The sequence below is a fragment of the Paramormyrops kingsleyae genome, chromosome 4 (genome assembly GCF_048594095.1).
Source record: "Paramormyrops kingsleyae isolate MSU_618 chromosome 4, PKINGS_0.4, whole genome shotgun sequence".
In the NCBI taxonomy this organism is placed as follows: Eukaryota; Metazoa; Chordata; class Actinopteri; order Osteoglossiformes; family Mormyridae; genus Paramormyrops; species Paramormyrops kingsleyae.
The window spans coordinates 17,776,865-17,804,585 of record NC_132800.1 but is presented as its reverse complement, the minus strand read 5'-3'; the positions used below and the strand labels follow the sequence as shown (position 1 = coordinate 17,804,585).

Sequence of the window (27,721 nt, the reverse complement as noted above, 5' to 3'; positions counted from 1 at the left end):
GTTTCATACAACCAAGAATCAGAGATTCAACTACAAGTAGGTACATACGGGATGGGGGGGGGGGGTGTCCTTCCATTTAGCCTGAATGACTGAATTGAAAGTGCCTCCCTTTTGAGGTCCTGACTGCTCCTTTCCAATCACCCAATTAAAAATCACCCACCCATCGAATTTTGTTGATTGCATTGAAGAAGTAAAGTTAACATTTGACACTTTAACATCAAAGCCATTATTTCACTTCAGATCCATTGTGAGTGTATTTTTCATGCTGCTTCTATTAATTTATATACAGGTATAAAAATAAAGGTATGAGACCTGCCATTTCTACTGTATTTTCTGTTTTGATCTTTTACTCTTACACATAACGTTATCAAAATCTGCCTTACAATAAATTTTATTTTTAAATTAGACAAAGACCTCTGCTGAACAAATCTATGTTGTTTTAACTGTCTTGCTGGGAGAAAAAACACAAAATAACATCTTGGGCTTTGGGGTTGAGGTTCGCTGTTTTTATAGGCCTGCCTGAATTGTACATTTTTTGTCCAAAATACACAGGGGGCTGCATGAGCTACAAGTTAGAATTCATTTATTTTATTATCCTACATAGGTGATAGGTATACATTTTTTAGTCAAAATACCGGCTTTAACGCCTGTACCTGCCAAGAAATTTGTTTGAGAAATTTGCCGATCAGACACCAGTGTTGTCAAGTCTCACAAGACAAACAAGCAACCTCACCCCTGAAAATCAAGCCCAAAATAAGCCCACTGTCAAAGTAAGATGGAGAAATCAAGCCCCAAAACCAGCCCAATACACACGACCACATGGAACACAGTCAGTCTTGTGTCAGTGCTTTTCAAACCAGTCATGGGGACAGACCGCGTTTCTGCTCCCTCTCAGCTCCCAGTCACACCTGTACCAGGTAATAATCTAGCTTCCCCATAGTACCTGCAACATTAAATCACCGGCGCCGCCACTGTATATAAGTGTGTTATACATGCTTATTTTATTATTATATATTATTAAATATAATCTTACCTTGAAATATGAAATGTCTTTATATTATTCCAGAATCTTATCCATGTTTCTTGACAAAATGCAGACTCCAACTTTAAAATACTTTCACTTTTATTTACACGCAGTAGGAAATAATCACCTTCATACCAAACGCGGGAGCGGTCTAAGCAGAAATGGACACGAACTCAGTGGCCCGGCGTAGGATTTTTGGGGATATTATTCATGTCACTTAATAACAAGTAACAATAAGAGAAAGGGGACAAGCTCCCGCCGGCATATAATTCTGTCATAACGCACATTATGCTTTATATTTGTACATATAAAACGCGGTACTGCAGTAACACTTAAGTCATTAACAAACTTAAATCATTAACACACGATCTTAATCACGATTCATTATTCACATTTGTCGCTGTCATACGGCTGCTTTACACAGATCCCTCTTTCTATTTCCATTCATAAATTATCTATTGCGAATCAGTGCATAATCATTTTAATACTGTAATAAACCTACAATAGCGTTGGAGGCTGTAAGCGAAGAATAGACCACCACAAGACTTCTACTACAATTACAAAGAATTTTATTCAGTACAATTCATACAGTGACCCATCAGGTCAGGTCTGGGTTCACAAGAGGTTCGGCCCGCTATCTCCCCGTAGCAAACCAAGCCTTCCAAACGTGTGTTAACCCACGTTACCACACAGTAAATCCCGCACCACACCACATCCCCATTAGGGCACGGCACACCAATAGCACTGCAATACTCAGTAATCCCCACCTTCGGGCACAGGCAAGCGTCACGGAACCAGTACCACCTCTATAGTTCCGCCCCGACCCCTAGCGGGCTACGCTGCTTACTTTAAAAAACACAAAACATACAAGGACAAGTTAAAACATAATGCAATCAATTGTGTAACATATTATATATTGACTACTACAACTACTTTAATAAGCTATAACTCTTTGTGCACCAGATGGGGCAGCTTTGAGTCTCTTCCTGCAGGTGGTTTCTCCCCCCCTTTGCTCCACTGTCTGCCTCTCCAAGGTCCGAGCTTCTGCAGAGCCACCTGCAGGCAGCTGTCACAAAGCGAGGTCACATAGTATTCAAAACAATGTCTTCTGGTCTAAGGCCTAAAACATAACAGACCCAATATGCCTCCCCTCCCAGGCCTACTAATGTCCAATTTTATTTCCACACTGGTCACAGAAATACATAGAAAACCGTAAAGATAAGAAAGAACTTTATTTATCGTGAGGGAAATTCTTTTGACATAAACATGCTCAGTGCAACAAGAGGAGTAAAGATAAGACAGTAAAGAGCTTAAAAAGAACAGTAGTAATAGTGCAAACAGAATATCAAAATAACTCTAAGAAAGTATCAAATAACTATAACAGATATCAGAAAATAAATTATTAGTGTGAGTGGTTTTGAAAAGTGACAATGTTTGTGCCATGAATAAAATGAGATAGCAGCTTGTGATGAGTGGATGAAACAAACATTCAATAGCATACAGGTGAGTAAATAAAAAGCAGATGAGTAATATTGTACAATCCGAATGAAAACCTAATGACATAAATGCTGAAAAAGATCACCTACAGAAAGGGGAAGAGTTATACAGTCTTATTGCCACAGGTAGAAAGGATTTCCTGTGGCGTTCGATTCTGCATTTGCAGGCAATGAGTCTTTTGCTGTGTGTGCTCTGATGACCCATCATGGAGGCGTGCATGGGGTGAGAGGGGTCGTCCATGATACTGAGAAGCTTTTTCAGAATTCTCCTCAGACACCTCTGCCAGGTTCCCCAGTCTGACACCCAGGACAGAACCAGCCTTTTTAATCAGCTCCTTCAGCCTGTTGGCATCAGCTGTCTTCACCGCTCTGCCCCAGCACACAGCTGTAGAAAACACCACACACTCTACCACAGAGGGATAGAACATAGTCAGCATTTTACTACAGACATTGAAAGACCTGAGTCTCCTCAGTAAGTAAAGCTGGCTCTGCCCTTTCTTGAAAGCAGTGTCAGTGTTCTTGGACCAGTCCAGTTTACTGTCAATGTGAACCCCCAGGTACCTGTAGTCCTCAACCACCTCCACATCCATTCCTCTGATGGTTACAGGGGTGGGGGGAGGATCCTGCCTCCTAAAGTCCGCAGCCAGTTCCTTTGTCTTTGTGATGTTAAGCTGTAAATGGTTCCTCTCACACCACTCAACAAAGCTGTCCACCACACTCCTGTATTCATCCTGCTGTCCATCCCTGACACAGACCACAATGGCAGAGTCATCAGAGAATTTCTGCAGGTGACATGACTGAGACCTGTACCTGAAATCAGACGTGTAGAGGGTGAAGAGGAAGGGTGATAGGACAGTTCCCTGCGGTGCTCCCATGCCACTCAGGATGCTATCAGAGCGGCAGCTCTTCAGCCGGACATGCTGTGGTCGATTGGTTAGATCAGTGGTTCTCAAACTGGGGGCCGCGGCCCCCTGGGGGGCCACCAGATGGCGCTAGGGGGGCCGCATCGAAATTGTAAAATTAAAACAAAAAAATTACCTGTATGTAAATCAGGCTTGTCAACCTATGTAAAATATAATGTATTTAAAAAAAATTGAAGTATAACAAAAAATGTAAATATAAATTTTAAGTAGCACACTACGCTGCTATGGACATCATAAATTACTGTTCAGTATTCAGTACTTTTGTTGCACTTTTCAGACAATGTTAGTTTTACTGTCAAAACTCTTTTAATACAATGTTATATTTTGTGAAATGTAAATTTAACAAACCAGACAAATAAAGACTACAAACAGAATCTAAAATCTAAAATTAAGTAAAATTGTAAATTTGAGGATGTTTTGCGTCATGATTTTTTTTTTGAGGAGGGGGGCCACAAAAGGATTCACCCTACACCAGGGGGCCTCCTGCTGAAAAAGTTTGAGAACCACTGGGTTAGATAGTCCGTAATCCAAGCTACCAGTGGGGCATCCACCTGCATGTCTGTGAGCTTATTCCCCAGTTGTGTTAAAAGTACTGGAGAAGTCAAAAACACGACCCGCACAGTGTTACCAACAATGTCCAAATGAGAATAAGCCTGGTTCAGCAGGTAGATGATGGTGTCCTCCATGCCGATATGGGGTTGGTAAGCAAACTGCAGCCAAGGCTCCACCAGAAGACGCAGATGTTTTAGGAGAAGTCTCTCTAGCGCTGTTAGAGCCATAGCTGGTAATTGTATTTCATTTGATATTTATTTTATTTTGTATACTTAAGGGTGAATATGTACTTCTTAGATTTTGTTATAGTTTATGTTAAAATTAAGACCCCTATATTGATCATTTTGGTATGACCCTTTTTTTTGGACGTAAAAGGGGCCCATAGTCACGTGCAGTATTGATTTGTTTTTCAGGAAGAGAAGTAAGTGGACGGAGGGAAAGAATTTGCGTGTGGAGCAAAACAGTTTCTTGACCGTGCTAATACAGCCTGTGAATCCTATTTTTTCTTTTGGTTTAAGAAGATATTGTCATTTGGATTTTATTTACGTTTATAAAGAAGTTTTGTTGCATTTTACGGCTTTGCATGCGTCCATTTTTTTGCTCGGACAGTTCACGGAATGACGCAGGTACTGGATCTGTCACCATAACAAGCGCTTACATGATGTGTGAAGTCAGAGCCACTGGCCTGTAGTCGCTGGGGGTCGAAGGGTCTGTCTTTTTGGGGACAGGAACCAGACAGGATGTCTTCCAGAGTGACGGGACCATCTGCAGTTTCAGACTCATGTTGAAGGAAAGGACTTGAAAGGCATAAAGCTAAAGATTAACGGCTGATCCCTGTAGCTGCTGTATGTGGGAAGCGTCTCTGACCGTATGGAGGGGCAGCGGGACCCCTGTCAGTCTGTTTCATCTGGAGAAAAAGCAAACAAAAGACTGACAAAAGTCTACATGGACAAAGAGGTAACTGCTCTCTCCTGCCTTTCTGCTTTCTACCCAGTTTGTTTTAGTATGAGATGGGGATATAGGGCTCTCCAAGGAACAAACAGGCATGCTTTGGTCTGTTCAGAAATGTTTATTTATACACAAAATTATGATATATTTCATAAGCATTGATAGGTAATTCCATTAATTAATAAAATGGAAAAGCAGCCGCAAGCCATTTACGCTCGGACGTGCTATCATCACCCACCTTCACGCACGGACAGGGGGCGAACTGGCCGGGCTCACCCCTCCCCTCAGACGATGCGCTCTTCGTTCTCCAATTCCTGTTAATCATTTGTTGGACATTATTTCGTTGTATTTTTGCATGTAACATAGTCATAGTACATTCAGTCCAATTCATCCATCAAGTTAAGTTCTTCCATTCACTTCCATTATTCATGCCAATAGTACATCTCACTTCGGTCAGTAGGGGCCAGTTCATGGTTGCATGGTTGGGTAGCTGGACAGGTGAAGTCTTGCCGTCGATCTTGTATTCTGCTCTTTCATCCGATCCTGTAGGTGGAGGTGTGCTCCAACTCGGTCCCTGGGACTGCAGCATAGCCAAAGATCGCCAGCAGCATCGACCACGCCAACCATCAAAACTCATCAGCTCAGCAGAAACCCCCCCAGAGAGATGCTGGGGACACAGAGAGGTAAGGAAGCGAGACCCAATGAAAGCAGGCTGGAGAATGGGGATGACGAGGTACCATATTCCCATTTCGGAAACCAACAATCAGCCTTGGCTGCCGTATCGTCCTCAGACGTTGTGGAGCTTGTTGAGCTATTTCAACCTACAGCACGGCAGCGACTCGAACCCCTTTCAGGACGACCTGAGCAGCAAGAGCCAAAATGGGGCAAAAACTGATGATACAGCACTAAAGACGCAGGATCCCAAGCCGACTGATGGGGAGCCAAAAATGTGGGGGGGCCAAAACGGCTTCCTCCCCCAGCCCCCGGCAGTGTTCAGAATGCCGGACAACAAAGTGCATCCTGCACCCAGGTCAACGGCGGCCCAAGCTGTCGTCTTACAGCCACCCAAGAGTGATTTCAACAGGCCGATTGATGAGCAGGACACTCTGGAGATGCTACACTTCATATGTGGACAGCACTGTCCGATTCTGTAACCTGATTGTGCAACGGTGGCAGCTACTCGTTCAAAAAGAGCCGACAGCGAAGACTGAGAGTGAGAGTCACCTGTTTGCTAAATGCTAAATGGAGCGAATCCATATCACTAAGCACTATGAAGTCCTGCAGATATTTGGTGCCTGATCTGTTTTGTCTGTATACTTTGACTGAGCTCATCTATAAAATATGGTAGGATTTTTTTTTTACAACTTCAAATGTGCAGGAATTCACTGGAAATAGAAACCTGCAATTGTTAAAAATCTAGAAATATGTGCTTTTTATATGAATTGATTTGCTTTACTTATTTATTTATTCCTTTATTTATGCAGGCTCTGCCAGGTCTAAAAATATTTGCAGAGCATTTTACGTAAGGGTTTATATAAATGTGAGCAATAAAAACAATTGTTTATCAGTTTTCTTTTTCACTCAGAAACCAGCATTCCCATTGACAAAATGTATATTTTTTATGTTGGTAGTTTGAGAATTTTTAAACATACTGTACATTAATATGATGGTAACTTACCTAGTTCTTGTATAGTTTTGTGAGTTTTAAAGTATTTATCATTTATTCATTATATATTGGATCTGGATGCGATTTCTCATATATAAACTTACCTATTTCTTGGAAATTTAAAAACAGACCATTATCAGATATATTCTGTTATATGGGCTGGCGTGTAGCTCCTGTGTCCGGAAGGTTGAGGGTTCACATCCCACGGTTGGCAGAGTTTAAACCTACTGGCTGACCCTGCTCTCAGACCCCAAGCTTATCTCAGTCTTTTGGACATTAAAGTCTTCTAGATATGTGCAAGGTGATATTCACCACAGCAGAACATCACCATATACAGCAGGCTTGGTTCTGTGCAGAAAGATCACTGCAGCACTGGATTTGATGATACTGTGTTAGATTGACATGCATAGACTTTTGTCAGCTGGAATTCACCAACAATTTTTTTATTTTACTTTACTGTTTGGATAAATTGTCATATTAAGCCAAGTCTTTGGTTTTTGTAGATAAATGAATTTTATATGTTGTTTCTGTTTTTACTGTGTGAAAGGGCACCTTGCAATGGTCATATTCCCCACAGACCACACAGCAGCCATAGTGCATGTGTTGTGTTAGACCTCAGAGGCACCTTGTCAGGGGTCATGGGAAGGCGCGTTCCACACAGACAGGCTCCAGTATGAAGACCAAGGAGACCCTCTGTGTTTCTGAACCTGGGGAGCACAGGGTTAAAGCAGGGGGCACCATGGGCTGCACACACTCACATACATTGGGGATGGTGTGTGGCTTGGTGGGTTAGGAGAGTACGCTTGGTACAGTATCAGAAGGGTGATGGTTCAAATCCCATAATCAACAGAATAAATAGATAAAACTGCAGATTGGTGTGGAAGACTTAGCTTCAGTTGCTGCTCCTTCCTTCCTTGAGATGAGGTTAAGTCTGATACAGAAAATTAGAGAAGTTTTGATAACATATCAGCTCCTGAAGACTATTGTGCAAAAAACTGCAAAATTTCTCTTAAATGTGGTATAAAAGTAAATGTTCAGCTGTAGAACACATTCATCTTCTCAAACACAGTCCCTTCCTGGCTCTGTTGTGAGGTGGCACCTGGTCCTCACTGATGGAGACACTGACATGGATCTGGCCCCCGGAGATACAGAACCAGCGGAGCCTCTGAGTGGGAGGACGCTGCAGATGAGGCCCCTGTCGTCGTCACGGAGTATCAGCAGGGTGGAAGTCGATTGATTCTGAGGCCTGAAAATACCCACAGAAACCTGCTATAACCTGTAGCTTAAGGGGCCCTGATTACAGTACAACATTACCAGTCTGTTCAACTAATCTATGCACAAAAAAAAGTTAAATTAGGTGAATTACTGAGACCAAAATTGCACTTTGAAGAGCTGGGTCAGGCATTCCCAGGGGGCTTTAGGGCCTTTGCTCAAAGAGGCAACAGTGAAGTCACTCTACTGACTCTGGGATTTGAACCAGCAACCTGCTGTCTGAGGGCACAGAATCCTAAGCCTCTAAGCCAGGGCGCCTCCAGCACCATGTTTTTTGTACAGATACCCCATAGCTGGGATGAGGATCCATAGATACAGGCTGTAGAGTAAAAATGATGTATTATTACTCTATTATTAATTAATGACAGGTCTGCATATGGAAGCGCAGGTGAGCAGATTCCCACCACAAACAGTGACTTTAAGTCAGACAGCAGGCAGAGTGGAATTTAAATGCGAACGTTAAGGTCACTTCCGATTTAGTGCAACATTAACTCCCCAAAAAGGTACAAAATGCTTGGTGAATCACTCTGTGTGATTGTGAACTCCCAGAGGAACTACAAAGACGCCCAGATACAGCTTGATAAATGAGCTGAGGAGATATAGTGAGGAGTGTGACGGCCACTAGAGGGAGCTCATCCACCATAATTACTGCTGACCCGGCTCTGTAGGCATGACTCGTTTGGTTCCGCACGTCCTATTCTGTGCCTTCAAACAGCACTGGCGTCCATCCCCAGACCTGTTTTGTTTTCCTTTCATCCCAGACACACACAACAGAAGCCTGATTTGTTTGTCCACCGGTCTGGCCACCTCTCTTATTGTTGTGTTTTCGTTTGCGTCGTCCTGTTCCCACCCGTCCTTGTCCGTCCCCGAATAGGGATAGAAAGCCCCCAAATAACATTGAAAGGTTGAAGGTCATCTTAACTCAGGAATCAAAAATTATTTCTAATAGACTGCATAAAGGATTGAATAAGATAAATAGCAGATTCAGCAGAATGCCTATTTTAATGGATTTATTGCTAGTTTATTCCTGCCGCGGTGGCATGATTGAGCCTGGGGGGTCCTGGTCCCACCCAGATGGTCCCACCCCAGGCCCAGCAATTCAGCATCTCAGTAAGAGATACAGTAAGATAGACGATTGTGTCTGACAGGTATGTGTGTGTGTGGTTAGATCAATCGGAGGAAAAGTGCAGTTGAAAGTCAAAAGTGTTTTCTTTCTTTGTCTTTGTTCATTTGGTCTTAGTAATGCCAAGGTTCGTTTAAAAAGTGATAAAAAATATGTATTTGAATTTGTAGTGTGAGTTTGTCACCAGCTATGATTTCTGACTTTGCTGTGGTTGATATTGGCACAAGTTCATGAGATCAGCCTGGGAATCTGGATGCTTTGTTCCTGCGATAAACGGTGACCAGTTTTGCTCCGGCTGCCCATGTGACTGTAAAATGTCTTCCAGGGGACAAACTGTGCCAAATGTCCCAGACCTAGAAATCTGCTATCCATATAAAGATGTCTCTTCCTTGCAATGCTGCGATCTGGCCACATGGTGGAGTTGGTCCCACTCTAATGCTCCCATGTGTGTCTGTCTGCAAAAGCAGTAGTGGAACATTAATTTGCTGCTTCTGGGTGATTTCTTTATTAAGTAACTACTGTTTATGGCACCCTGAGTGAAAAATAATTAATTATGTTGAGAAATGTAGAGATCCAGTTCAGTGACACTTCTTAATTCTTGTTTGATTCTGTCTCTTTCGGAGGTCATTAAATAGCATGAAACATTATAACTGGACCAGAATGGTCTAGTAGTATTTTAACATTCATTTCTACATAAATTTTGATGAAAACAATCCAAATGATCAAATGACTGGTTTTATTAATAGAGGGATTTTAGTGTGCTTTTTAAAACTAAATTAAAAAGACAGAACTGCCTGTTTTGGTTTTTCTTGTGCCCCACGGGTGAATATCAGTAAAAATTGAAAAATGATTTCACATTAAAATTCAATATTTGTCATCTAGGAGACAGAACATGAATTTCCAGTGAATGGAAGAGATTAAACAAGTGACATGTTCGAGTAATGTGAGGACTTTCCTTACTCTCCTCTGCTTAATGCCCATGGGGGGGAGGGGGGTCTGTGTAGGTTTATGCTCTGTCCTGATGGATATTTAGCTTCCTGGTGAAACACACCAGGTTTAGCATTTAGCACATTAGCGTGTTAGCACCAGAGTGCCATTTGTAGTCAGACTACAGGGTAGTGTGATGAACTGTCTTTGTCGTTTCCCATAATGAAACCGCTTGCCGATGGCCCCCTCACTTCTCTTACTGCTGGTCCTCATGTCCATTTTTATAAAAGTCAAAAGATAAAATGCACTTCATCTGTCTGAGGGGAAAATTCTAGATTAACAGGGACATAATGATGGGAAATTTACTTGGTTCTACCAAGGATTGACCCCAGGGCTACATGTAAAGCAGATGTGAAAACTGCTACACTATAGAACCAACAAAGAATGTGTCCTTCATCCACCAGACTCTAGCTTGTACTGAGCAAATTGACAGCCCAGAATTTTCTCCTTTATGTTACCAAGTCCGCCTCTTTGCTCCCGCTGTCCAATCAGTGCAGAGATGGGCGGGCCACTGTAGTTGACTGGAGAATGACAGGGGGACAGGCATGAACACGCAAGGCCTCTGCTTAAATGGCTTACCCTGCTTAATCCTCTGAATGAACTCTGTCATGTGGAGAATCCACTTATTATGTATGCTGACAATTCATTAAAGTGTTTATTACGGTGGCCGAGAGAGCTCAACACGCTGCAACTTCAAGAAAACACATGCAAACATAAAAAAACACAACAAATTAAGAAAACGTCTCCATCAGTTTGACAACACAGGCGCTGCAAATACGGAAACGCGCTGCAAACACAAAAAACGCGGTGCAAACACAAAAAACGTGCTGCAAACACAAAAAACGCGGTGCAAACACAAAAAACGTGCTGCAAGCACAAAAAAAGCGCTGCAAATAGCAGGCACCACAACGGAAATGTTTCAGGGGGACCTCAAAAAGTGACGAACCCATCTGGGAGCTGATTATTTGTTCAGTGGCTTTGGGTCAGAGCAGAGGTGTTGTGCGTGAACTAAAAGGTGTTTTTTTTTTTTTTTTTAACAACCTGATCATACGATTCATTGGTCTTTTGGATATTATTAGACTAATCTGACGAATCACACACTTAACTGTGGAACGTTATTAATTTAATTGCCAATAAATATCTAAATAAATATATGCAAATAAATGACAAAATTCTGCAGTGCTTCATTAATGGTTAAAATTCATTATAGATTGATGGGAAAAAATATATTTTACAATTTATTCAGACCCCTTAATAATAATGAACAACGGAATACAAATAAAGCATGCTAAAATCGGTAACACTGTTATTTTTTGTTTTTTTCAGATCAAAATGTATTGTCCGTTCTGTGGCTTTCAGCGGCCAACTTTGCACAAATTTTGTAGCTCATGTAGGCGAAATGTTAGTTTTGTCGTGGAGAATGCCCCTAAACCTGCAGGTGAGGACCAGGTGTCATGCCAGGCTGTGCCCAGAGGTAATATGAACAAATCATCAGCTCCTAGATGGGTTCGTCACTTTTTGAGGTCCCCCTGAAACATTTCCGTTGTGGTCCCTGCTATTTGCAGCGCTTTTTTTGTGTTTGCAGCACGTTTTTTGTGTTTGCTGCGCGTTCGTGTGTTTGCAGCACGTTTTTTGTGTTTGCTGCGCGTTCGTGTGTTTGCAGCACGTTTTTTGTGTTTGCTGCGCGTTCGTGTGTTTGCAGCACGTTTCCGTATTTGCAGCGCCTGTGTTGTCAAACTGATGGAGACGTTTTCTTAATTTGTTGTGTTTTTTTTATGTTTGCATGTGTTTTCTTGAAGTTGCAGCGCGTTGAGCTCTCTCGGCCACCGTAGTTTATCTATGGAACATGAATTTAAAAAATTCATCTGATACATTTGATTTTATCTGGTTAATGTTTTGTGGTACGTTAAATAATGACTGTACCCGTTAACCGTATCTGGAGTGTTGTGGTGGGACGTTAATTGAGGGAACGCAGATTCTCAAGTGCTGCGACCTACGGGAATCGCGCAGTTACCTCAGAACGGCAGTAGGGGGCGGACGTGAGATTCTGCCGTCTGAAGTTACACCGTATTTTTCCGTGAGAAGTAAAAATGTGTTACGCATTATTTTTAATTACTTGTGTAATTATTTAGGTAGTAAACACTTAGTTCGGCTTTTAATGATTATTTTCCCGTGTTTTAATAGGAGTGTGAGTGACGCCGTTTGATAATTAGCTTGTCGATTGTCAGGTACAGTAGTTAACCTTTTTAAAAAGGAATTTTTTATTCCTGCTTGTATTTTGATCATTTAACCTAACGTGTGATACTAATGTGATTTGTCACGTTTTTTTGTTTTTAACTCTACGGATATTTCTTGCTTTCGCAGTTATGTCTCCCGTCTCCTTTTACATGGTTATTATATATGCTGATTTAATCTAATCGTGTTAGTTATGTTCATTTACATTACAGTGTATTTATTTAATTGTATTACATGATTTATGTTACTCAGTGACCTCAGTTATGCTTTGAGCAGCACTGAACCAGGACAGTAATGGGATACATTAGGAAGCTTTTATTGTCAGTGTACAGGTAGCAAATACAATATATAGACAGAAATATATAAAATGTTCATATAAGGGGAGGGGAAAAGCCCCCCAATCATCAGGATTACATTTGATTACATTTTAATCAGAAACAAATACTTATTTTACGTTTGTGCAGCTTGCCGAACCCAATCATTAATTTTAATCTAATATATGTCACACTTCAGACAGAGTAAAAAGGGTTATACTGGTTAAAAAGCAGATATTATACCTTTTTGCCATAGAGAAGCAGCGACATGTGACACTCTGATAAGGTAAAAATGATTCCTCCAGCACACAGTGAGCTATCCCAGCATGCACAGGGACACGGAGGAGTTATAAACCCCAAACCCTGGATAGAGGGGTTCAGTGAATGAGGAGGTGAAGCTGTACAGGAGGGTCAGTCCATCAGAGGAGACTCTGTAGAAGGACAGAGTACCAGCCGCCCAGTCCAGATACACTCCTACTCTGCGGGAGCCTGAGGGCTTTATGGGTATGACAGTCTGTTTATTATTGTGCCGGACAGAGTAACGGCGAGGAGAGCAGAACAGCATCCATGACTTGCCATTGGCTCCAAGCCGACAGTCAGTACTGTCTCCTTTCCTCCCGATTCCTTTATAAGTCACTCCTATCCAGGCTTCATATCCACTCCACTCAGCCTCCCAGTAACAGCGACCAGTCAGACTCTCTCTGCACAGAACTTGGGCCCAGTAGTCAAATCTCTCTGGATGATCCGGATATCGCTGCTTCTCTTCCCCCCATGTCACCTTCCTGTTCCCCTTTGACAGAGACAGGCGGCTGTTTGCTGTGTTGGGGTCCAGCATCAGCTGACAGGAGTCTGTAGGCAAGAGGAAGAGCGATTAATCCCATCACGAAGCCCAGCATCTCCATCATTATCACTGTCACACCTCACACACTCACTAACACAGAACTCGCTCCAATACACACATTTTATTCCCAATATACTCATGTAGCCGCCGAGTCTGCGGCGCTCCGGCTGCCCCCTGCGCTGTGAGACACGCCGCGCTGAGAGACTCGCTGGGGACCGAACTGCACTTTAGCCTGCGCTCTATTATTCTGTACGATACACAAAATATAAAAACGAAGCTGGAATTCAAGTATGTAAAATACCTCAGGAAATGTCGGACGCCCGCGCGACGCCGGCGGGAAGATGCGCGTGATGCTGCGCGTGTTAAACTAATATTCTTAATTACAGGTAAATAAAATTATAAACAGCATTCATCAAACATGTTAAACATGAAATTGTACCCAACGAGTACCAGTGTAAGTTAATTTGGCTTTGCTGCAAAATAAAAACTTGCTTCAAACCACTTCGTACACATACCTCTCCCTCCAGCAGCGTTCAGCGCCGACTAGTGATATGTCGGTCGCGAACAATCCGTTCAAAAGATGTGTTATTAATGGCGTGCGAGCCACGCGACCAATCACGTGATGAGTCAGACAAGGTTCATACCATCAGGTTAAACGTAGGGGGGCGGGGGTGCGCGTGCTGACGGTGTACAGATACAGAGCAGGAGGAGAGGAGAGGAGGAGAGAAAGAGAGGGAGTGTGGTGCGCGAATAGTAGGTAAGATGAGTGACAACGGAAACGAAGCGACATTTGGATGCATTTTAATATCTATGATAACTCAAAGGCAGAATGCACAGTTTGAAGATGAAGCTGTCATTTCGAGCAGGGTCCACAAGCAACCTTCTCAGACAATTAAGAACTGCGCATCCAACAGTTCAGATGGAAGAAAAAAGACAGGCTAGCGTGCCTGCTACTGCCAGAAGCCGGATCAGCCCGTCTAAGCTGAGGCAATTAGCCTTTCTGTCCCAAAGGAAATGTTAAAATGTAACACTGTTAGAAAGTTGATGGTTGTTATAATGGACAGATACAACTAAAACTGTTGGATGCTGCTGTTTTGCACGTTGTAATTTATGTATTTTTATTGTTTTATTAGTTATGTTATTTGCCTTTTTTTGTTAGATCAACCACGAAAACAACTTTTCCACTTATAAAATGTTCAATACAGGTGTAGTAGTGTTTGATGTTTTTACATTTAGTCTTTATACCAAACATAATGTAAAATTATGGTATTAAGGAAATTATAAGGTTTAGTACACATATCAGTCATGGGTCAAGACAGCGCTGAATTTGGCTGAACAGACGTGATAAAATGAAGAGCCGACTGGGAGCCGGAAGAGCCGACTCTTCTGGGTGAGCTGAGCCAAATGATCCGGCTCATTAAAAAGAGCCGAAATTCCCATTGTTCAATGTCCCAGCCAGTTTGGGGAGATTACGGATGCTTTCTTACGAAAATACTAACAAATCTCAAAAAAGATTGAATGTATTTCTACAGATTTTCCCAGACTATTTTTTATATAAGGAAGTAGTCATCTTTAAATCCAAACCAGCCCCTATTTTAAAAACACACACAAACACACACACACACACACACACAATAATTATGCGAATGGTATCGTAAAGTAGTATTAATGATATTAAGAATAAAAAAACATACAAACCGACTTACATTTCTGGATCCCTGGTCTGGTCCTGCACTTCCCACTGTGGTCCACACTATAGCAGAAGCAGAATGACATAGTACTGCTGTATCCATTTATTTAATTCTTGCATTTTCTCCACCTACACTACAGGTGCAGACACACATTCTATACTCACTTTAGTTTCTCTGGTTTACATTTGGGATCCTCCAGTAGAGCAGAGAGCAGCTTCACTCCTGAGTCTCCTGGGTGATTGTAGCTCAGGTCCAGCTCTCTCAGGTGTGAGGGGTTTGACCTCAGAGCAGAAGCCAGGGAAGAACAGCCTTCTTCTGTGACTCTACAGCCTGACAGCCTGCAGAGAGACAGACAAAATTGCTCCAATAAATAAAATCACCTCACCAGTATTGTCACGTCCGGGCAGCGAGCTGGCGGTCAAGCAGGCAAGCGGAGCCGTGGATCAGGACAAACGGGGGTTTATTTGACGAACAGGCAGGGAAAGGGAAGCTGGACATCGAACACAACATTACATCACAATGACAAATCTAGGGTACACTGACTGAGACTAGGACTAAATACATGAGATTAGGCAGACGTAACAGGCAACAGGTGAGATACATCAGGTTTCGACAGGAGGTAATGAGGGGGCGTGGCACACATGAGGAGCGTTCGGAGCTGAACGTGACAGAATTCCCCCCAAAGGCGCGCCCGAGGGGAGGCGACGGACGAGACGAGGGGCAGGAACCGAAAACCAAAAGCAAGACATCAACGAGGAAGAGGGAACAAGACAGAAGCACAAAACAGGCATAGGGGCAAAACCCACGACAAAACCCCACACAAGACCGGAAACGCGGACAGACAGACAGAGAAGGGAGACCAGACAGGCACGGAAGGGGGACAAAGGGGAGCCCGAGGGAGCCCAGGCGGGCGACGGCCGGAGGGGCCGCAGGCGACAGGAAGGAGGGAGCAGGAGGGGACCACGAAGGGAACAAGGAGACAGGGCGAGGGACAGACGGAGGAGACAAGGAGGGAGTCGGAGGGGCCAACAGCAAAGGGAAGGAGGAGGGGGAAGCAGCAGCCAGCGAAGGCGCCGCCACAGCAGGCGAAGGCGCCGTCCGCCGATGCGCCGGCGCAGGGGGACCCGCAGGCGACCGACGCGGAGTCGGAGGCGGGACCGAGGCCGGGGGACGAGGCCACGGAGGGGGACCCGCAGGCGACCGCCGGGCCGGAGCAGGAGGAACCACAGGCGGGCCCCGAGCCCCAGCCAAAGCGAGCAAGGGCGAGCCAGGGGGCAGGGCAGGCGGGACCTCGGCCAGATGTCTATGTCCCCTCCCCTTGCGGGACACAAATAGGCGGGGTCCTGGGGGATGTCGGCCTTGCCGGGGCCAGGGCGATGGAGTCTCAAGGGAGGTCCATAGGGCAATCCCAGAGGGATCCCATTCAAGGCCTTCCTCCTCCCCAGAGGAAGGAGCGGCCGCCAAACAGTTTGGGACCTCCTCGGGGACAGCGAGCAGGGCTGGGGGAATTAGAGGCAGGGCCTCAGGTGAGGTTGCAGGCGTGGCTGCAGGCGGTGTAGCCGTGGCCGCGGGTGTGGCCGCAGGCTGGACGGGCTGGACAGGAGAGCCGGGCTGGACGGGCTGGACAGGAGAGCCGGGCTGGACGAGCAGAGCGGCGACCTCAGGCGGTGCCGTGGGCAGAGCGAATGTGCGGCCATCAGGGGGCGCTGCAGGAGGAGCGGCGGCAGCAGGCCACAGACGGGGCAGCTGCCTCAGGGTTTCTTCCACCCGGGCTAGCTGTTGGAGTGGGGAATCAGGGGCTGCCGTGGCAAATTCCCTGTGGAGTTGCTCCAGGAGCGGAGCTGCCTCCAGGGAGTCTTTTATGGCGGGTTCGCCAACCACCCGCCAGTACTGTTCCTGCAGGAGGTGAAACCTGCTGCCATCCTCCAGACAGGGCTGTGGCTCAGGAACCCTGTGGGAACCTGCAGCAGGCACCTTGGCCGTGTGGCCAGCAAGGGGCGCCTCGGCGGGCGCCGCCAACACGTGGCCAGCAGGGGGCGCCTCAGCAGGCACCTCGGGCGTGCGGCCAGCAGGGGGCGCCGCCTTCACGTGGCCAGCAGGGGGCGCCTCGGCGGGCACCTCGGACACATGGCCAGCAGGGGGCGCCTCGGCGGGCGCCGCCGTCACGAGGCCAGCAGGGGGCGCAGCCGTGGACACCTCGGGCGGTGTCGCAGGGACCGCCGGCAGAGCAGGCGGGTCAGGCAGGACAGGCGGGTCAGGCAGGACAGGCGTTGCCACTGGCAGAGCGGCGGCAGCAGCAGCAGCAGGCGCTGCCGCGGGCAGCGTGGCAACAGCAACAGCAGGCGCTGCCGCAGGCAGCGTGGCAACAGCAACAGCAGGCGCTGCCGCAGGCAGCGTGGCAACAGCAACAGCAGCAGAAGCAGGCGCTGCCACGGGCAGTGCGGCAGCAAAAGAGCAGTTTGGAGTATGCGGGTGCGGATCAGGTACGCCTGGGACTACCCCTTTAAGAGCATTAGGGACCCGAGGAATTGCGTCTCTCACGGCGCTGATCCCTCTTCCGGGTAGGCGTTCTGGCCGGTAAGCACAAGCCTCCCAGGCGGGGAGCAGAGAGCAAGCTCCCAGGAAGAGCATTGGGGCTTCTTCCGCTGGTTCTCTGCTCCACTTCTCCCGACTGCTTGTCAGGCGCTGGCTCAAGCGGCGAAGGCATTTGCGTGCCCTTCGGAGGGGATAGTCCTGTCCGGGCGGGCGCTCCTCCTCAAGGAGATCCGCGCCCCGGTTAGCCAGAGCCAGGGCTACGGAATCCTCCCGGACCTCGGGCTGGGACCGCCAGTGCACAAACTCTTGCAGCAGACCGAGCCGTTGGTGCTCGGTCTGCCGCTTTGTGCTTTCTTCGAGATTTGTCATTCTGTCACGTCCGGGCAGCGAGCTGGCGGTCAAGCAGGCAAGCGGAGCCGTGGATCAGGACAAACGGGGGTTTATTCGACGAACAGGCAGGGAAAGGGAAGCTGGACATCGAACGCAACATTACATCACAATGACAAATCTAGGGTACACTGACTGAGACTAGGACTAAATACATGAGACTAGGCAAACGTAACAGGCAACAGGTGAGATACATCAGGTTTCGACAGGAGGTAATGAGGGGGCGTGGCACACACGAGGAGCGTTCGGAGCTGAACGTGACAAGTATGAGTATAACATTTAATTAAAGGTGATGACTCCAATAAAGATTTCAGTAATTACAGATTACAGTGTGGAAAACCCAGTAATACTGACCTCAGTATCTCCAGTGTACAGTGTGAATCCCCCAGTCCAGCAGAGAGCAACTTCACCCCTGAATCCTGCAGGTCATTGTCACTCAGGTCCAGCTCTGTCAGCTGAGAGGAGTTTGATCTGAGAGCTGAAGCCAACACTTCACAGCATGTCTCTGTGAGATTACAGCTGTTCAGGCTGGAAAAGGAAACATGCTAAGATAAAAATACATACACCACACACAGGTATATCCAATACCAAAATAAACATTTTTATTTTTAAATACAATAAGTGAGGCAGCATATGCTTCAAAAGGAACTAGACAATCCTCTGTTCCTCATGTTCCCCATCATGAAGAATACAGTGAATACTTTCAATTCGAAGCACAAATACCATGAAAAGTGTAATGAGTCAGGACTGGATCAATGTACACAGATGAATAGATTTTGGTACAATACAGCTTCTCCTGTGAGTTTACTGTGTATTTTCACTATTTGCTGTATATTTTCACAAGTCATACATTCCCAAATCCTGTTCTCTTTTGTCTTACAGAGCCAGTATGACAGTGAACATGCTCTGAAATCCATTCATTAACTGGGATATTTAAATATACAGTATCAGTAATTTTGTTGTTTCCCTGTCCTAGTCAGAAACACAAATAGTTTTTACTTGAGACTCCACAGCCGAGAGGGAACCTGCTGTTTAATGACCTTACAGGGTGAGTTACCCTGAGACTCTGTAAAATATGCATAAGTATTTTTATAAAGCTCTGAGCAGTGCTGGGGCTCAGTGATCAGCACTACAGCCGACCCAGGGGTTCTAGGGTTTTGGGTTCAATTCGTTGGCTCGGATGTGTGTAAGTGTACATGTTTATGTGGGATTTGAATGTCACGAAGAGCTTAAGTTTTTTTAATTATAATTTTTATATGACTTTTGAATTGCTGACACCATGACTGAAATCCTTATTTTGTTTTGCTGTACTTGTGAACCTGATAAATTTCCAAAACACTAATGAAACAATTATCAATCCTGTCAGATAGGGATGAAATAGTGATACTTTATTCATTCCCCTGGTAAAATAGTGCTGTCGCCTCTCTGACACACACATACAGGTGAGAGTAAATTTGGAGGTCAGAGCGCAGGGTTGGCCAGCATCCAGCCCCCTGAAGCTGGGGGGTAAGGGCCTTGCTCAAGGGCCCAAAACCAGCATCACTCTGCCAGCCAGGTATTTAAACCAGTGACCTTCTGACCACTGGTACAGAGTCCGAACCCACTGAACCACACACCACACCAAGAATGTTAAAAAATAAACATATCCTGCAGCATCCAGAATCAAAAATAATTTCTGGGTGTCCATATAAATACACCCTAATTGTTCTGATAAGATATAAAAGCAGTATCATGAATAACATCTGTACTTCTTTAGCAACAGACGTATGTAAGATCACTTACAGAGCTGTCCTAGATTTCTTGATCACAGGCAGCAGCCTCTGAAGACCTTCATCTGATCTGACGTATTTCTTCAGATCAAACACATCCAGCTCCTTATCTGACATCAGTAACACAAAGGCCAGAGCTGACCATTGTGTAGGTGAGAGGTTTTCTGCTGAAAGACTTCCTGAACTTAAGTATCTTTGTACTTCCACTGTTAGAGAATTGTCACCCAGTTCATTCAGACAGTGGAACAGGTTGATGGTCCTTTCTGCAGATAAATTCTCCTGTATTTTCTCCTTGATGTACTGGGGTGTTTTCTTATTGTCATGACACCTGGTTCTTTTCTGGCCCAGTAGCCTTTGTAACAGAATCTCACTGGACTTTGTTGAGAGGCCAAGGAGGAAGCGGAGGTAAAGGTCCAAGTGTCCATTCTTGCTCCTTAATGCTTCATCCACTGAAGTTTTCAGCAGGTCAGCTGATGAGTTTGACAGAAACACATATAAAGCAGCAAGATACTCCTGAATGCTCAGATGCACAAAGCAGTACACCTTCTCCTGGTACAACCCATACTCCTCTTTAAAGACTTCTGTGCACACTCCAGAGTAAACTGAAGCCTCTGTGACATCAATGCCATTCTCTGTCAGATCTTGCTTATAAAATATGAGATTGCCTTTCTCAAGGTTATGAAAAGCCAGTTTACCAAGTTTCAAAAGGAATTTCTTCTCAGATTTAATGCAATTATTATGCTGGGTTCCATCCTTTTCCATATACTTGTCATTTTTTACACTTGCCTGAATGATCAGGAAGTGTGTGTACATTTCAGTCAGAGTCCTTGGAATATCTCCACTGTCAGACTCACTAAATAGACTCTCAAAAACAGTGGCTGAAATCCAGCAGAACACAGGTATGTGGCACATGATGAAGAGGCTCCTTGTTGATTTCACATGTGTGATAATCCTGCTAGCCAGGCTCTGATCACTAAATCTCATCCTGAAATACTCCTCCTTCTGGGCATCATTGAAACCTCGTATCTCTGTCACCTGGTGGACACACTCAGGAGGTATCTGATTGGATGCTGCTGGCCGGGAGGTTATCCAGAGGAGAGCGGATGGAAGCAGATTCCCCTTAATGAGGTTAGTCAACAGCACATCCAGTGATGTTTTCTTTGTTACATCAAACCAGCTCTCATTGTTCTGAAAATCTAGAGGAAGACGACACTCATCTAGACCATCAAAGATCAACAAAACTTTGTATCTACACAGCTCAGTGGATTCAAGCGATTTCAATTCTGGGACAAAGTGGTGAAGCAGATCAATCAGACTGTATTCATCCTTAATCAAATTCAGGTCCCGGAAAGGAAGAGCAAATATGAAGTGAACATCTTGGTTTGCTTCTCCTTCTGCCCAGTCAAGAATAACTTTCTGCACAGAGATTGTTTTCCCGATACCTGCGACCCCTTTTGTGAGTACAGTTCTGATAGGTGTCACACGCCCATGTAAGGGTTTAAATATATCATTGCACTTGACTGCAGTATCTTCTGTTACCCTTTTCTTGGATGCTGTTTCAATCTGTCTCACTTCATGTTCATCATTGACTCCTCTAGTTCCTCCTTCAGTTATGTAGAGTTCTGTGTAAATCTCTTTGAGAAGTGTTGGCTGTCCTTCCTTAGCTTTTCCTTCAAATACACACTCAAATTTCTTCTTCAGATTACATTTGATTATGTGCTGACACTGTGAGAGAAGATGCCCTGAAATGAAATGAGAAAAAAACATTTTTTTTACTCATATATCCCAAATTACATCGATAAATAAATGATAAACTGAAATCTAATACACATTTTTTCATAAACTATGTTTCTGTGCTAAATCAAACACACTGAATGAGGTACAGCTCTTACTCTTCTCCAGCATGTCAGCGAGATCATTTTGCTCCATGGTCCTCAGGATGTACAGTGTGATCTTCAGAGCTCCCTCTCTACCACAGGTCTTCTGCATCTGACCATCACTTTCCAGGTCATTGTCCTCCTCCAGCTGAGGCTCAGAGCATTCTGGGTCATTCTGATCCAGGTACCTTTTGAATTTCATCAGCTCATCCTTCAGAAACGTTTGAGCTTTTTCCTCCAGTAACTGAAATCAACAGTTACAGTTTAATGATTATCACTCCTGGCACGATATCATTTAATAAATTTCACTTATGAATTAGTTATAAATATCATCCCTTTGATAGGATGAACTACTTATTGTATATCTGTTGTATGTCAATTTAGATGAAATTTTAGAAAATATACTTCAGTAATAAATGCACACCTTGAAGATGGATGATAAGTCTCCTTTATGTGAGTGTGAATTACATCTTTTCACTCGGCCCCTGTGAATAAAACACAAATATCCATCCATTAATCCATCCATCCTCTAGCCACTTATCCCGGTTTGGGGGTGGGGCAGGGTGGGGGGGTCTATTTCAGACAGCAGAAGGCCTAGGATACAGGTTCACCCTGGGGGGGGGGATTCTAGTCCATCACAGGGCACAGACACACAGAGGCTGTCATATGTCATGGGGAATTTAGAAAGTAGCCTAAACACGTGTTTTTGGACGGCAGGAGGAAACCCATGTGATAGAGGGAGAGCGTGCAGCTGCAGACAGACAGGGGGCTCAGCCTCCAACACTGGGGGTGTGAAGCCACAGCGCTGCCCTCTGTGCCGCCGCTAAAATAGGCATTTTATGGAGAGACAAAGGTCCTGCACTGACACTGACTACCACTGCTGCCACTGGGGGAATAATAACCTACATTTGTATTTAAATAGATGTAACTGCCATCCACAGTCTGAGCTTATTTCATTAGGGCGGCTTCCTTACATCAGCTTGCTTATGACAGTATAAGAGAAGCAGTGACATCTAGTGGCAGGACAGAGAGACAGCAGGTAGCAGCCAGGAGGGACGGTTTGGCTTGTAGCTTCCAGTTACTCAGTAACATTCAGGGGTTACTGCTTGTAAAGTGATTAACATGATTTCACACAGATATCGACTTAATTAGCTTAACTATCCAGGGGTGGAATTTGGGGCCCCTCAGCTGATCTTGACTTTTTTTTTTCCGTTTTTGTAACAAAACGCATAATTCAATCATCTACTCCAAGCCACTTATGTAACAGTTTTGGATAAAATAGTATATTCTATAATAAAACGTCTTAAATTTGCCCGATCGTTCCACCACCTCCCCCCAATCAGTGCTCCCACCCACCACCTTGATCGGTAAGTTTTACTGCTGGCTATAGGTGTAATGATACAGTCTATTCACAATTTGGTTCGATAGAAGATTCAGGGCTCATGGTTCGATACACTGACAATGTATTCAACAAATTAATACTGAAAACAGACTAAGATGTCACTGTTTTTATCTTTTCTTTTTAGGCATGTACATTTACAGAGAAGCTGTTTTCAAGCCATTTTTTTTGCATGGTTTTCCTTATTCTGCAGACTAGCGCAAAATGCGAAAACAAAATCTGAACACAGAACAATTATGCCTATTGCGTCCTCTTGTGATAACATTAATAAATGACTGTGTGCCGCAGTACATTGTTACACCCCTACAATGCTTATCATCATTTTGACTAGTACTGTACATTTAGAATTAGTAGGCAAGTCTGTATTTTTGCTGCTATCTTCTCTTCTGACCAATATTCCTTGGAGGCCCATGGGAAGTAAGATGGCGCCAGTGTGTATGTCGGCCTGCCGTCAATTTCATACAATTGGCCCCAGTATTCAGGTAATTATAAATTCATGCCTTGTATCTGGCTCCGTCCCGGAATCTTTTAAGCATGCGGTCATCCAACCCCTGCTTAAAAAACACAATTTTGATGTTAACTGCCTAGAAAATTACCGCCCCATCTCCAAGCTCCCCTTTCTTTCCAAGGTGCTTGAAAAAGCTGTTCTCTCTCAGTTACTCCCCTTTTTAAATATGCATAATATTCTGGAACCTTTCCAATCTGGTTTTAGAGCCCTTCATAGTACAGAAACAGCCCTACTCAAAGTGACTAATGATCTGCTGCTCACTTTAGATTCAGGTGATAACGCAGTCCTGATTTTACTGGACCTTAGTGCTGCCTTTGACACCATGGATCATAGTATTCTTCTCGCTCGCCTAGAACAGTGGGTAGGCATCAAGGAGACAGCACTACACTGGTTTAGTTCTTATCTTAAACAAAGGACCTTTTCTGTGTCCATTGATCAGTTTTCCTCATCTATTGCTCCTGTCTCCTACGGCATCCCCCAGGGGTCCATTCTGGGCCCAGTGCTTTTCTGCCTATACATGCTCCCCCTTGGTGATATCATTAGAAAGTATAATATATCTTTTCATTTTTATGCAGATGACTCTCAATTGTACCTTCCACTAAAATCCACTGACTCTGTACAAAATCTACTGGACTGTCTGGAAGACATCAAAGTTTGGATGTCAAACAATTATCTCCAGTTAAACAGTAATAAAACCGAAGTTATTATCTTTGGTTCTCCTAAATCTCTTAATACTATTACCGACAAATTAGGTCACCTTACCCCTTATGTTAAATCCCATGCCAGAAACTTAGGGGTCATTCTTGACTCAGGGCTCTGTCTCGACAGACAGATAAGCTCTGTTGTCAAAACCAGCTTTTATCAGTTACGAATCATCTCCCATATCAAATCAATCCTTTCTTACAATGACCTGGAAAAAGTAATCCATGCCTTTATTACGTTTAGACTACTGTAATTCTCTCTACCTGGGCCTCACCGTGTCTTCATTAACGCGTCTGCAGTTGGTCCAAAATGCAGCAGCTAGACTGTTGACCAGAACGAGGAAGCGGGAACATATCACCCCTGCATTGGCTCCCCATTCATTTTAGAATTCAATTTAAAGTTTTACTCATTGTTTTTAAAGCTTTAAATGGGCAGGGCCCTGCTTACATTACTGACCTCCTCCAGTCGTATTCAGCCCCACGGTCTCTTAGGTCCTCTAACACAGGACTCTTACATGTGCCACGGTCACGTCTTAAGCTGAAGGGTGATAGGGCCTTTGCTGTGGCTGCTCCTCGCCTTTGGAACCAGCTACCCACAGATATTAGATGTGCCCCCTCTATTGCCATTTTTAAATCTAGATTAAAAACTCACCTTTATTCACAGGCTTTCCTATAGCCGTGATTCTCTTATTTCTGGTATCCTAATGTGTCTATTTTTGTTGGATAAGTTCTGCTTGTTATAACATGCAATTATTATTATTTTATTATTATTATTTACTTTTTATTTACTTTTTATTATTTTATCATTGATGTACAGCACTTTGGTCAGCAATAGCTGTGTTTAAATGTGCTTTATAAATAAATTTTACTTACTTTTACTATCATATTTCTTAATATCGAACATGGTGCCATTGTGACACCCATACCGCTGACATCCCGCACTTTGATTAGCATGTTATTGATGTTCCATTGTGTTAAATTCCCTCTCGTTTCTCTTTTGGCTCCAAAAAATAGCTGGAATTGCCCACATAGGGGCCCCTACCCATGTCAGCCTGGGGCCCCCAGAGAAGTGAATCCGCCCCTGCAGCAACTACCTTTTAATTCAGCACATTTTATTTGCCATCTCCTGTTAAGTAAAAAAAAAAATAATGAAAACTGATTAAATAGCCTGTGTATTCATAACAGTCTGTTATAAGAAACTGAGTATTAGTGTTTCTCAGATGTTTAAACACATTTTGAGAATGAGGTTCACACCAGCCTTGGTTCTGTGGGCAGCTATAACAGATGTAAAATATAGAAAATATATCTTCTGATTGAACATGTAACTTACATCCATTATTGTGATTTTATTTTTACTGTTTTACGCCCATTGCAGTTTAAAGTTTAAACAATTGGCAAGTGACAGTGTCTCATATACGAATCAAGTCGATTTTAGCTGATTTATTTTAAATTAACATTTATATTAATATTAAGCATCAAACATCTCCCTCCATGTCTGTATAATCTCTTCAGAGGTGACGGTTGACATAACAGTGACCTCTGGCCACGTTGAATGTGTGTCCACAGCCACCAGCAGCTTGGCCCCTTCGACTGGTCCTGTGAAATCCAAATGGATGCTTTGCCAGGGACATGCTGGCCAGTCCCAGGGGTGCAGTGAGGCCAGGCTTAAAGGCTCTTCTCAGAGAACTGCAACATAGATTCCATGGCTGTCGTCCTGTTGATCCACTGGTTAATTTTCAGAAGGAGATCTGCTGGTCTATTCTCCCAGGGAAGAGTCCGAGCAGTGATAAGAATTCGGAGTCTCCATCCTGAACTTTACAGTATATTGCGGGTCTGGATGCTGCGTGTTTTCCAGCTGGCCAGTAGAGGTCAGTACAGGTCAGTCAGACAGTAGGGGAGGGTTATTGATAAAGGTGGGGCCGCCTTTATTCAGGCTGTGGGGAACCTACAGTGGGCACACAGGAGTAGCGTCCAGCGCTGCATGAAGTTTGCAGTCAGGGCTGGTGTCCCTGAATACGGACTGAAAATGGATGTCAGGGGTTAAAGGTCCATCAGTTGGGTGAACCTTCATCCGGAAGGGTAAGTGTGGAACTTTTTAATATTTCATTTCTGCTTTTCTCAGTATTCTTGAAGCAAAAGCCATTGGTTTCTCTTCCCCTGATGGTGCGTGATGCCATGGCTGCCAGTTCACATGGGGAGTCACCGCAGGCGAGCCGGAGTGGCAAAGATGGGTTATAATGTGCCAATACCCTTTAGCAGCATTTTGCCCGTTTGGACGACGCCTCACACTCATCTGACTACGACCACGATTTACTCTGCTTCAGTTGCTCATGCAGAGGCTTTAGCAGTCTATCCATCCAACCATTTTCTGAAACTGCTTATCCTATTCAGGGTTGCAGAGGGTCCGGAGCCTATGGGCACAAAGCGGGGAACAACCCAGGATGGGGCGCCAACCCATCGGAGGTTTTAACAGTCTATCCAGCCTAAGTCTATCTTAGTCTGTTCAGAAGACTAAGAACAGACCTCAGCTGGTCACTTTCTTGGGGGCCAGAACCTTTGCAGACCTGTAGAATTCACACTCCAGATTTTATCCATGTCTTTCTGGAACAATGCAGGAGCCACAAGTAATAATAATTGATACTTTTATTGATCCCCATGGGGAAATTGTCTTTTTACACTTCCCTCAATGTGCTCTTTGTAGACTAAACTGTCTGCAATGGGCAGCCACCTGTTGGGGCACCCAGGGATCTGGGGGTTAAGAGTGTTGCTCAAGGATCTGCAGATGTTTGAACTGGTGACTTTCTGATTACAGGCATAGCCCACTGAGCCACACACTACCCCCTAATTAACAACAAATGGAATGTGTTGATGTGTGTAAAGCCCTCTGAGGGTGCCGATGGTGAGAAGTTCTTGTGACTCTTCCTCTACATGCATCTAGAGAAAGGCCTGGTTGAGATCAGTTTCGCTAAACTTCCTTCCACCATCCAATCCAGAAACCAGCTCCTCAATGACAGGAAGTAGGTAATATTCCACAGTTAGTACAGGGTTTAAAGTCACATTAAAGGCTCCTCACAAGCAAGCTGGCCCATCTATTTTTATCATCCGGCACCATTGGTCTTGCCCATTGACTGTGTGGTACCAGTACAATAATCCCAATCTCAATCAGTCTGTTTCTCTGTGTTGACTTTAGGCTTCAGTGCATAGAGGACCTTCCTGGCCTTCATGAAGCATGGTGTGGTGCCAGGCTTCACCTGCAGCTTGACCTTCTTCCACTTCATGCTTCTCAGTTCATCCTTGAACACCACTGCATGTCACCTCAGCACTGCTGAAGGCCTCGTCTCATCCACTGACACTTTGTTCACTTTAAGATGCAATTCCATGACAGCATTACCAGCTGGAAACTGGCTCCAGGCCTTGCCGCCACGTTGTGGTTCTCTGAAGCATCATGGAATGGGTGTGCTCAGATGGTTATA

At 44.5% G+C, this 27,721-nt stretch overlaps 2 protein-coding genes and 1 long non-coding RNA gene across 3 annotated transcripts in view; 1 reads left to right on the top strand and 2 right to left on the bottom strand.

The window, feature by feature from the left end:
• Nucleotides 1-27,721, top strand: part of LOC140588944 (uncharacterized) — a 212,645-nt gene that overhangs the window by 63,910 nt on the left and 121,014 nt on the right. The gene's annotated exons all lie outside the window — the stretch shown is intronic.
• LOC111844580 (NACHT, LRR and PYD domains-containing protein 3-like) overlaps nt 12,527-27,721 on the bottom strand; it is a 137,809-nt gene continuing 122,614 nt past the window's right edge. Inside the window, exons 11-13 of the mRNA XM_072711614.1 lie at nt 15,237-15,410; nt 15,088-15,134; nt 12,527-13,389 (exon numbers count right to left, since the gene is read on the bottom strand). Of these exons, the coding sequence (XP_072567715.1) occupies nt 12,857-13,389; nt 15,088-15,134; nt 15,237-15,410 (754 nt within the window). The 3' untranslated portion in view covers nt 12,527-12,856. The remainder of the gene's footprint in view (nt 13,390-15,087; nt 15,135-15,236; nt 15,411-27,721) is intronic.
• Nucleotides 19,773-21,878, bottom strand: LOC140588906 (NLR family CARD domain-containing protein 3-like). Its single transcript, XM_072711556.1, has 2 exons — nt 21,656-21,878; nt 19,773-21,505 (listed from the first exon to the last, which is right to left on the bottom strand). Exons 1-2 carry the CDS (start codon nt 21,840-21,842, stop codon nt 19,773-19,775), a joined length of 1,920 nt encoding a protein of 639 aa, XP_072567657.1. The 5' UTR covers nt 21,843-21,878.

Bases quoted from the DNA above. Each gene is read 5' to 3' on its own strand.
- LOC140588906 (XM_072711556.1), bottom strand. From the start codon at position 21,842: ATGAAATTCAAAAGGTACCTGGATCAGAATGACCCAGAATGCTCTGAG. The intron at 21,506-21,655 runs GTAAGAGCTGTA...ATTTCATTTCAG, and splicing joins CGCTGACATGCTGGAGAAGA to GGCATCTTCTCTCACAGTGT.